The sequence below is a fragment of the Balaenoptera borealis genome (assembly GCF_965194805.1).
Source record: "Balaenoptera borealis genome assembly, chromosome: 7".
NCBI lineage: Eukaryota > Metazoa > Chordata > Mammalia > Artiodactyla > Balaenopteridae > Balaenoptera > Balaenoptera borealis.
Genome location: NC_138864.1, coordinates 117395132 through 117407927, shown reverse-complemented (window position 1 = coordinate 117407927; position 12796 = coordinate 117395132). Strand labels below are relative to the sequence as shown.

Sequence of the window (12796 nt, the reverse complement as noted above, 5' to 3'; positions counted from 1 at the left end):
GGTTATACAGTCAGCTAGTCAGAGGAATCATTTCTAGTCCAGTGCAGGTTCTATTACATCATTTACCCAGTGACTTTCATCTGCAAGCAGAAAGTCAAGTGTATATGCAAATAAGGAGAAACAGATGTAATAAAAAGAGCACAGATTTGAGAGCCCAGGAGACCCAGATTAAATCCCAACTCTACTTTTTAGCTGAGTGGCCTTAAACTCTCAGGATCTTAATTTCCTTATCAATGAAATCATGTGTACTGGAGGAAGGGAAAAGTGCTTCCTCCTAATACTGTTGGAAAGCGTATGAAAAGAGACTAGCAAGGTAATTGTTCTTAACTGGCACTGTACTACATAAACGGTTACTGTGGTTTTGCTATGATTGTACATAAAGAAATATAGGTAGGACTCAAAGCAGTCACAAAAAGGTGACTAAATGGTATGTAAGCCTCACCATTTGTATTGAGAATACCTCATTTCAGATACATATGTAGACTTAAATGAATGATCTAAGCCACCACCTCTAAAACCAAACACTGAATTTTAACAAATGTAATGTAACTAATACTGAAATAAGGAAACACTCTCTCCTGTTGACACTTTACTAGACACACTAATAGGCAAAAATTAAAGATTTGGATGTCAGATGGGCTAAAGCACCTAGGCCACTAAGTCACAGTCAACACACGAAAAACGAAGTCCCTACACTAACACCATCTAATCTTATGATGAGTGGTTCTACTTTTATCCTGAAAAATGAAATGACTGGCTTTGCAGTTATACATTTGTAAATATTTCTTTTTTTTTTTTCACAGTTATCAGTTTATTAGAAAGGATTCAGATGAACAGACAAATGAAGAGGTACATGGGGCAAGGTGTGTGGGGAGGGGTGTGGGGTCTCCAGGCCCTCTCTGGGCGCACCGCCTTTCCCCAGATCTCCACAGGTTTACCAGCCCAGAAGCTTTCCAAACCCTGTCCTTTTGGGTTTTTGTGTCGGTTTCATTACATACCCATGGTTGATTAAATCATTGCCCTCTGGTGACTGAGCTCAATCAATCCAAATATTTCACTTTTTAAAAAAAGAACATAGGGACTTCCCTGGTGGCACAGTGGTTAGGAATCTGCCTGCCAATGCAGGGGACACGGGTTCGAGCCCCGGTCCAGGAAGATCCCACAGGCCGCGGAGCAACTAAGCCCACACGCCTAGAGTCCATGCTCTGCAGCAAAAGAAGCCCGCGCACCACAACGAAGAGTAGCCCCCGCTCGCCTCAACTAGAGAAAGCCCGCGCACAGCAATGAAGACCCAACGCAGCCAAAAATGAATATTAAAAAAAAGAGAGAGAGAATATATGTTGATCCTGATTAAAAGGATGCTTTGTGAACACCCCGAAATAGGTGATCACTGGGAATCTGCACGGGTTCGCCAAGAACGAGGCATTTCAGAGTATCCTCATCTTTGACAGATTACTAGATCAGAAGATCAGGAAATCCAGATAGACATTCTATTGGGTCTTCAGCAAGGTACCTGGCAAGTTATTTGATAATATCCTTGGGGACAAGGTGGAGATAGGTGGGAACAATACGCTAGAATACAATTGGGTGAATTGATTACCAATTGAATGTCTACATTCAAAGTAAGATGCTCAGTGGAGGGACATCAAATTGTAGGTAGATTCCTGGTGACATTTATTTAGGGCTCTCCATTCAGCCTCTTCCTACACACTTTATCAACAACAGAGAGGAAAGGTAATTGACTGAATGCGTAAATGATACAAACCTGACAATCTTGCCCCTCCTGACTTCTTCAACCTCATCCTCTCTCCTGTCTCCCCTTGCTCATTCTCCTCCAACTACATCTGCCTTCTCACTCTTCCTCAAGCCCCAAGTACACTCCTCCGTAGAGCCTCTGAATGTGCAGTACGCTCGGCCTGGATGCTTTCCCCAACCTACCAGCATGACTCACTCATTTCCCCCACGTCTCTTCCACAGGTCATCTTACCAGACTGGCCTTCCTTGGCCTTCGGAACTAAACTAACACCGCCATTACTCTTGTTCTCCTTACCCTGCTTGATTTTTCTCGTTGGCTCTCATCACCATCTGACAAATCATATGTTTATTTGTATATGTTTCTTATCTGCATCCCTCCTTTTCACACTTTGAATGGAAGCTCTTTGAGGACAGAGAGGGAAAACTTGTTTTGTTCAGACTGTATCCTCAACATGTAGAACAGAGCTTACTTTGTAGTAGGTACTCAAATATTTGCAAGAAAAATTGATAAATATGAACAAGTACACGAATGAAAGAACCAAAATTCAAAAAGATATTGAAAGATTTAACAGACCATAATTTAAAAGATTACATTAATAGGGATGACACATTTGAGGCTCTGATCTTAAGAGGAAAATTCCAAATGCAACAAAGAGAAAGGATAAAGAGTGGCCTAATGATGCAGAAAACTTGAACCTTATACCTTTCACAAAAATTAACTCAAAATGGATCATAGACCTAAATGTCAAATAAAAAACTATAAAGCTTCTAGAAAATAACACAGTAGAGGATCTAGGTGATCCTGGGTTTGGTGATGAGTTTTTAGATAAATCACCAAAAGCAAGATCCACAAAAGAAAAAAATTGATAAGTTGGACTTCTTTACAATTAAAAACTTCTGCTCTGTGAAAATACTGTCAAGAGAATGAAAACACAGCTTTAAAAGACAGTATAAGAGAAAATATTTTCGAAACACATATCTGATAAAGAACTTGTATTCAAAGAACTCTAAAACTCAACAATAAGAGAACAAACAAGAAACAACTCAATTAAAATAGCAAAGATTTGAACAGACACCTCACTGAAGAAGATATACAGATGGAAAATAAACAAATGAAAAAATGTTCAATGTTATATGTCATTAGGGAACTGCAAATTTAAACAATGAGAAACTACTATATACCTATCAGAACAGCTAAAACCCCAAACACTGAGAACACCAAATACTGATGAGGATGTGGAGCAACAGAAAATCTCCTTCATTGCTAGTGGGAATGCAAAATAGTACAGCCACTTGTGGAAAGCAGTCTGCCAGTTTCTTACAAAGCTAAGCATACCATGTAATACAGCCACTGCACTCCTAGGTATTTACCCAAATGAGCTGAAAAATTATGTCCACACAAAAACGTGCACACAAATGTTTATGGCAGCTTTATTCATAACTGCAAAACTGGAAGCAATCAAGATGCCCTTCAATAGGTAAATGGATAAACAAACTGTTGTACATCTACATGATGGAATATTATTCAGTGAGAAAAGGAAATAAATAAGCTATCAAGTCATGAAAAGACAAGCCACTGAGGAGCCCAGGTGAGACCAACACAAGAACAGCTCTGAACACGGATTGTTGACCAATAGAATTGTAAGCAGAAAAACTGTTGTCAAGGCAGTTTGTTATGTAGCAATAGATAACTGGTATAGAAATAAATCTAAATACATTAACAATTACAATAAATGTTAACGGATTATATGGTCCAGTCAAAAGGCACACAGACAAAAAGCATTGGATCTTTAAAATACCCTGTTTTCATGCCTTTACCAATGATGCATTAAAATATAAGGATACAAAATGGCTTAAGTAAAGATAAGTAAAAATTATACCAGGTAAAAACTAATCAAAGCAAGCTAGTATGGTTACTAACAATACTAAATAAAATAGACCACAGTAAAAGACAGCATTAGTGCTAAAGAGAGTAACTCTATGACACTGTTAACATGCAAGAAAAATGAAATAATTTGAAATGTGAATGCATCTACTGACATAGTCTCAAAATATAAAAAAGCAAAAGTGGATAAAACTACATAGAGAAACAGACAAATCTATCTAGTGGGATATTTCTAACACCTCTTTCTGAATAATCTATAGTTAAAACAGAAGAAAAAAATCAGTAAGGACATGTAAGATTTGAGCCACACAACTAACAGACTTGACTTAATGGACATATATAGAACATGGTACCCAATAACTGATATATATTCTTTTTAGGCCTACATAAAACATTTATGAAAACAAACCACATGCTAGGCCATAAAACAAATCTCAATAAACTTAAAATACTGGAATTATATAGACTACATTCTCTGACCATAACACAATTAAATCAGAAACCATTAACAAAAAGATGTGGGAAAACTTTAGATTTGAAATTTTTAAAACATGCTAAATAACTCATAGGTCAAACAAAAATCATGATGAAAATTAGAAAACATTTAGAAATGAATGATAATGAAAATATTATATATGAAAACTCCTAGGATGCAGCTGAAGCAGTAAAGTTTATAGCTTTCTAAGAAAACACCAGGAGAGAAGGGTGAAAATTAATGAAATAAACATCCAAGTTAAAATGTCAAAAAGAACAGCAGAAAAAAAGCCAAAGAAAGTAGAATGAAGAAAACAATACAGACCAAAAATTAATGAAAAAAACATAAATGAAAGGATCAACAAGCCAAAAAATGGTTCTTGGCAAGGATTAATTAAATTGACGCACCTCTCACATGACAGGCAGGCAAAAAAAAAAAAAAGCACAAATAAACAATAAAACAATATTGAGCAAGAAAATGACGTATTTCAGATGTTACAGAAATTTAAAAGTTAAAAAGAAGATATTATGAACAACTTGATGCCTATTAATTTGAAAACTTAGATGAAATTCACAAATTCCTTTAAAAAATTTACCTTACTAAAATTAATTCAAGAAGAAATAGAACTTCCTGATGTACTTCTACAGCCATTAAAGAAATTTAATATACAAAAAAATTTCCCTTCAAAGAAACCTCCAGGCCCAGATGGTTCTCCTTGTGAGTTCAACCAAACACTCCAGGAACAAACAATATCAGTCTTAAATAACCATTCTCAGATCTCTCATACGTAGAGTCTGCAAAATGCATTACAGGTCCTGAAATAAATGACAGTTTTCTTCCCCACTCTCCCATCCCCGGAGGCAGACAACTAGAAGACCACACCTCGGACAAGCTGGAGAAGAGAGTTCAACATCAACACTGCATGGTCAATTGGACTAAATGACCGTTCAATCTCTATGATTTAATGAAAGTGTGTAATATTAAAAATTGGTATACCATAGATTTACAAACATGGTAACAGTGATTTTCACCAAATACACACACCTATGTACATACCACACACATAGCACTTAAAGTCAAGAAAGTGGAGTCTTGAGGCATCTTCTAGAATAGCACAATTCCCTCTCATTTATTTTTGTCCCCATTTCTTCTTACCCAAATCTCGAAAATTCTAAAGCTTTACCACTTAAAATTCCTCACCTGAAATAATTCCTCACCAGAAAGAAAATGTTTACCTGTCTGTGGAACTACCAAGAAATTAATTACTCAAACTTGAAGTTTCTTTTTAATAGTCAGAAAAGGAATTCTTACAGCTGTAACAACTTTCATCTTCCAGGAGACAATAGTTCCACGTCCTATCTGTCAGATGAAAGGAGCCAAATTCATGGCTCCATTTAATCCTGTTCTGAAAGTGAAAAGCTGACCGTGGTTGGAAAAAACAATATTATCTTATTAATTATCAGAAGAAGAACACAACATAGACTTCTCTGTTCTTATCTTCTTAAGTGATAAGCGATTTCTGCTAAGAAGTCAAGAGAAGAGGATATGTTATAAGGAGGGGTAGCTTGGATAAAATCAACATTCTAGAGCAGTTCTCACCTTAACGATAGTCACATCCATGCCAGATAAGTGTAAAATCGGGGCAGCATTTTTTTCAAATAGAGTCCTGGCTTTGCTGTAGACAAAGGAAAAAAACACAAATATTTTAACACGAGTTCTCAAGAGGAAATATAAAAAGCCCAACCATCTTCTCTGGAAGAGAACAAGAAATAGCATAGAGAACACGTTTCCTCTATTTGTTCAAGGACAGGAAGGCTAGTGAAGAGTAATGAGTTTCTCGGGATATAAACATGGCCTCTTTCACTCTGGGGCCTCCAGGATTTTGCCCCTTGTGTCTATACAATAAGCTCTTACCCATGTGGGATGCTTACAGTGCACAATCCAGTTCCTCTAGAGGAAGTGTGTACACTAGATATGGCTCCACTCAGGTGACAATGTCTGATTCACTCAACAAGCATTTACTGAGCCTCTACTGTGTGCTAGACACATCTAGGAACTGGGCAAACAACAGGACAAGGCAGACAAAAATACGTGTCACTGAGGTATAATGTAATAAGCCCTCATGGAACTTATTTATATTCCAGTGGTTGACTGAGAATGTACTAGAAATCAAGGGATACAGAAGCTGCAAAAAGTCCCCAATTGCAGAGTCTCAAAGTTGAATAAATGTTAAAACATACCAATCAGCTGACTTGTCTTTTACCCAAATATTTTCAACCATCACATCACAAAACAAAAACAAAAACTAGTACTTTCAAAACAATCAACACCAAACATCTAACTTTTACATCCACATTTACTCAGTCCTCTTTCAAAAAGATTATTTTTTTTATCAGTGATGCATGCTTCAACTTTCTTAAGAATATTTTATACTAGAAACATACACAAAAGTAGTGAATGAGGAACATGTAGAGTGATGCACAGACCAACATTCTTTAAACTAAAAGAAATAGCTATCAAATGGAACACAGAACATAAAACATTTCTGATTATGAATTAAAATAGAAACTGAGAAGCTTGAGCAAATTTTCACAAGAACCAAAAGAATACCTTGAACCAAGGGCCTATGTGAGCACGTAATAAGCAAATTAAACAAACATATCCTCCCTCTTCTACAGCTCTGAATGCTGATTAGAATGAACATGAAAGGCTAAATGGAAATTTCTCCTTTCCAGATCACCATTTCTGGGGCTTAACCCAACAATAAAAGGCTGAGCTAGTGATACTGTAAACATTTCTCCTTGCAGGGTTGCTTTCATTACTAGGTTGATAAGAAAGGGTCAGGTAGAAGTAGATTAGATCTATCTCTGAGAAGCAAAACGCTGGAGAAGTCTCAATCGGCTGTATTAATCACTTACAACACATCTGTAAGCTCCTGTGAGTTAGTTTAAGAAATAAGATTTGGGCTTCCCTGGTGGTGCAGTGGTTAAGAATCCGCCTGCCAATGTCGGGGACACGGGTTCGAGCCCTGGTCTGGGAAGATCCCACATGCCGCAGAGCAACTAAGCCCATGCGCCACAACTACTGAGCCTGCGCTCTAGAGCCCACGAGCCACAACTACTGAAGCCCGCACGCCTAGAACCTGTGCTCCACAACAAGAGAAGCCACCTCAATGAGAAGCCCGTGCACCGCAACGAAGAGTAGCCCCCACTCGCCACACCTAGAGAAATCCTGCACACAGCAACGAAGACCCAACTCAGCCATAAATAATAAATTAATCAATTAAAAAAAAAAAAAAAAAGATTTGCAGAAGTAAAATGAGGTATCACCTCACACCAGTCAGAATGGCCATCCTCAAAAAGTCTACAAAGAATAAATGTTGGTGCAGCCACTATGGAGAACAGTATGGAGGTTCCTTAAAAAACTAAAAATAGAAGTACCATATGATCCAGCAATCCCACTCCTGGGCACATATCCAGAAAAGATGAAAACTCTAATTCGAAAAGATACATGCACCCCAATGTTCATAGCAGCACTATTTACAATAGCCAAGACATGGAAGCAACCTAAGTGTCCATCAACAGATGAATGGATAAAGATGTGTATGTGTGTGTGTGTGTGTGTGTGTGTGTGTGTGTGTGTGTGTGTGTAGAATATATTATATACATTATATATAAAGGAATATTACTCAGCCATAAAAAAGAATGAAATATTGTCATTTGCAGCAACATGAATGGACTTAGAGATTATCATACTAAGTGAAGACAGAAAGAGAAAGACAAATATTATATGATATTACTTACATGTGGAATCTAAAAAATAATACAAATGAATTTATTTAAAAAATAGAAACAGACTCACAGACATAGAAAACGAAGTTATGGCTACCAAAGGGGGAAGGGATAAATTAGGAGTATGGGATTAACAGATACACACTACTATATATAAAATAAACAATAAGAATTTACTGTATAGCATAGGGAACTATATTCAATAACTTGTAATAACCTACCATGGAAAAGGATCTGAAAAAAATATATGTATGTATATATAACTGAATCATTTTGCTGTACACCTGAAACTAACACAAGACTGTAAATCAACTATACTTCAATTAAAAAAAGAAAGAAAGAAAAAAGATTTGAACTTTGGGCCTTTATTCACATCTTTATGTAATGCCACAGGTACAGAAAATCTCTGAAGTGGGAAGTGAAGGCATTATTTTTCCTTCTAATATTTCATATAAAAGATTGAAAAACAAGTGTTACCAGTAATAAATGTATTATTTATTATATAATTAAGGGTGAGATAGCACCAGAGTTAAATAAAGCTTTCTATACCTATAGCAATTTGCAGGTTCACACGCACACACAAAATAATTACTCGCTAATGTATTATTTATTAATGCAAAACACAGTTATTTCCTAAAGCTGTAATGTAGTTTTAAACTAGTACTACATAAGGAAATAGCTACATGATAAATTATAAATTATATGTCAGGTCAGAGCCAAGACGACAAAAATAGTACAGTTAAATAGTGAAAGCTTTAAAAAAAGATGCTGGAGAGTTTCAAAGTGGCTGCTTCCTAGAAGCAGGCAGGGATTCACCTTGTTAAAGGGGACCATGACTTTAGAAAAGAAACACTTTCCTTACCCTAGCCTGCAGATGAAGGTATTACACTTTTCAACAAGAACCTACCTTTAAAAATGCAAATACACTTACGTGTAAAAGTGTAAACGGAACCTAAAACTTATCTAAAAAAAAAAGTTTATTCATTTTTTAAAAAGGCAAATATCTCGGGCTTCGCTGGTGGCGCAGTGGTTGAGAATCTGCCTGCCAATGCAGGGGACACGGGTTCGAGCCCTGGTCTGGGAAGATCCCACATGCCGCGGAGCAGCTGGGCCTGTGAGCGACAATTACTGAGCCTGCGCGTCTGGAGCCTGTGCTCCGCAACAAGAGAGGCCGCGATAATGAGAGGCCCGCGCACTGTGATGAAGAGGGGCCCCCACTTGCCGCAACTAGAGAAAGCCCTCACACAGAAACGAAGACCCAATACAGCAAGAAAGAAAGAAAGAAAGAAAGAAAGAAAGAAAGAAAGAAAGAAAGGAAGGAAGGAAGGAAGGAAGGAAGGAAGGAAGGAAGGAAGGAAGGAAGGAAGAAAGAAAGAAAGAAAGAAAGAAAGAAAGAAAGAAAGAAAGAAAGAAAGAAAGAAAGAAAGAAAGAAAGAAAGAAAGAAAGAAAGAAAGAAAGAAAGAAAGAATGAATCCTGGTCAAAAAAGGTGATGATTTAAAAAAAAAAAAAAAAGCAAATATCTCAAGTAGGAACTCAAAATGACTGATTATAGCTTAAACAAACTGCCATATATTTCAAGAGAATTAGCAAGTTACTAACTTCCTAGATCTCTAAAGTAATAGGACCTGGAACAGTTACAACAACGGAGGCAAAAGGAGAGATCCAAGGGTGGGAGAGCCAAGTAGTGAACCTTTTGACCCAGCCTACAGGTCAGGAATACCAAGCACAGCAGCTTATATTTCTTTTATCAAGTGCTAACTATGAAATGGAAAGAATGCTAAATACCTTATAGGCATTACCTCCTTTAATCCTAAAGTATTACATGGTAATTTTTATAAGGCATGCGCTATTACTTTTCACACTTTACAGATGAGTAAATTGAGGGTTTAAGGAGTTAAGCAACACCGGCAGTATCACAGAGCAGAAGAGGATACAAAGTATACACCCAGTTCCCTGCTAGCTTATCCCACAGGCCACCAGTGACTACTTAGTTATCTTGCGTATTTTGATTGTGTTGTGTTAGAACCTCTGTTGATATTTTTGTTCAGTGTTGGTTATGAACAAGAGGCCTTATGACTGGTATGTTTAGGGGGGCGGGAAGTGGCTCCAACAAAGGTTGGCAAATATGATTCAATTAGGTAGAGTAATGGAGCCGATTTAGATAATCTGTAGGTAAATATCTTAAACTGATGAATTAAAAAGAAATAAGGCGTGACTAGCCCTCACATCTGTGAAGCCACACATACTACCTCCCAAGAAATGACTAGAGAAACTTATTTCAGAGCCCCTGCGTTTCTCTCCAATGTTAACCTTACCACTTAGAAGCTACTCCCAACTATGCTTTTTGTTGTTGTTCTTATTATCTTAATGTCGTTTGACTTCGAACTTAGAGAATCCAATCTAATACATACTTATTAATTTTTCCTCAGGACAAAAAGAATTGTTCTGGCCGTTAGATAGAATAAAAGGTATCACTTTTTTCTCCCCCTCAACCCTTTCATTCTTACTATTTTTAAAAAATAATTTTAAATTTTAATGATTTCTTCTAAAAGCCACCAGAAGTCTTCTTATTTACCTTTCCAACTGAATGAGAGTTGTACTTAACTAGCAATTTAAAAAAAAAAAAGTTTTTATTTTGCTTACGGTACTTTTAAAAATTAATAGACTGTTTTTTAGAGCAGTTGTTAGGTTCACAGTAAAAATGAGTGGACGATACAGAGAGTTCTCACATACCCCCTGCTCCCCTACACACATGCACGCGCGCGCACACACACACACACACACACACACACACACACACACACACACACAAAACCTCCCTCACTTTCAATATCCTGCACCAGTGTGGTACATTTGTTCCAATAAATGAACATGGACACATGACTGTCAACCAAGGTCCCAACTATTCTTCACATCTTAATTCTTACAGTTGCCTCACATGACCCCTCGAGGCCAACCAGACCAGTTTACAGACTTTCCTGTGACACAGCAAAGGACATTAGTCGGCACTCCTGTCTCTAGGCTCCCGCCCCATGGGCCATTTCGTCAGTCGGGAAGACTGAGTGTTCTCCCTTGACTGACCTCCAAGACCTAACTCTACATTCACCACTTTGGGAAAGAATGTTTCTGACGTCACAAGGCCACAGTGCTTTTGGCCATCTCTGAACATCTTGTAACAGAGATGGACTCATAATTTACATCACAGCAGCAGAAGTTGTTCCCAAGGGGGCTATCACCAAGCAGATAAGACTGATTTGAGAGTGTTAATTCTGGAATAATTATTAAACTTCAATTAGACCAGTTAGCTAGGCATCAGTTAGCTTTACAGTTATATGTGATTAACCGTGATTTCTACATTACAATTGAATCTTATTGCTACAAGGGTACTGAACCTAGTAGCTCCAATTCCACACAATCCAACCAGCTGCCTAGTATTCTGTGCCTCTTTTCCCCTTAGAAAAACCACATCTATAACAAACCACAAACTGAACTACCCTTTGCAAGCGGCAGGGTTGAGAAAGACGGTTGCCTTCTTCACTTGTGCATTGGGAGGAATAAGTTGATTGCCAAACACCTAAAAAGGAACAAAGAAAAGTTTTCAGTAAATGTCCTTCTATTCAGTTAGTGAGCACACATATTCTTTCATTCCAAAAGAATTTACTTCTGGCAGATACGGTGTCTACCCTGGGGAAACAAATGTTCTTTCCGGATTTCATGTTGACAACCCCACCATAAACAACAACAATAAAAGTGCACCTTTATTTAATGAAAATAAGCTGAATTTTATATTGTAATAAAACGCCCTGCTTCATTCACCTACTAAAGGTAAGTAACTTTTCCTTTCTCTGTAAGATATGACTAGGTTTATTACAACCAGTAAGTCCATAGTCTGTCACAAGGGAAGTTTAATTTGTCTTTAGTTTTCAGAATATAACCTTTTTCTCTTTTAACTTATTACTAAAGCTTATTCATGAAGAATCTTCATGTTACCAGTTAATCTTCATATCTTTATACACATAAAAAATAAATCTAATACTCTATTTGCCTCCTTTCTTTGCAACCTTGATAAGTACCATCAACTGGTACAGGAAAAGAAATGTAATTAATATTTACTAAGCACCTAGTATTTGCCACTTCCACACATATTAATTCTTAGTTCTTAGAAACCAAGGAGGTATTAAATATTCCCATATTTATAGATGAGAAAGCCAAGATTCAGAAAGATTAAGTCAGTCAAAGTATTAATAAATTACAAGCCTAAAATTTATATCAAACTCCAAACTTCTACTCTATCAGCTCTAAAGAGCTAATAAGTGATAAGGCAGAGTTAAGACACCCAGAGGACTAGATGTGAGGAGTGAAAATGGGAACTAACGGGAGGAGGAGGTGGTCCTCCTATAAAAGGAATGAGAATAGGAAAACCCCACAGAGGGCAAAATTGCGAGTCTTAGATGGTGGGAAGTAGGTCTGGGCCAAGAAGGTAGAATTAAGTACAGAAGCACAAAGTAAAGATAGGAGAAAAATGAAAGTTATACCAAGATTTTTATTAAGTAACTGACCCCAACTCTACCACCTCCCTGACAGCCCACTGGAGATCCTTTGTCACCATTGTCTATCTCTTGCTTTAAAAAAAATAAACTTCTATTTCTAAATACTTCAGAAAGACATACTATTTCTTTGTAAAAAGTTTTCTGTGTACGTTATATATAATTACTACTCTGTTTTCACTCTTACTGAGTTAGATCTTAACATTTTGCTGCCAAATCTCTAAATATTGTAATTTGCTCTCTTTCTATCCATACTATTTCTGGAATTTGGCCAGAAATGATTTAATTAACCTGCCAGATTCCAGATCTACAGTTCTAGATTATTCCTCCTGGTCCTGGGT

At 37.1% G+C, this 12796-nt stretch overlaps 1 protein-coding gene across 5 annotated transcripts in view; it reads right to left on the bottom strand.

Annotated features, from left to right (window-relative positions):
- Window positions 1-12796, bottom strand: part of AGK (acylglycerol kinase) — a 126385-nt gene that overhangs the window by 39897 nt on the left and 73692 nt on the right. For all 5 annotated transcript variants that reach the window (XM_082400354.1, XM_082400357.1, XM_082400356.1 and 2 more), the window contains 2 exons: window positions 11403-11482; window positions 5715-5790 (listed from right to left, as the gene is read on the bottom strand). In XM_082400354.1, coding sequence (XP_082256480.1) covers window positions 5715-5790; window positions 11403-11482 — 156 coding nt within the window. The remainder of the gene's footprint in view (window positions 1-5714; window positions 5791-11402; window positions 11483-12796) is intronic.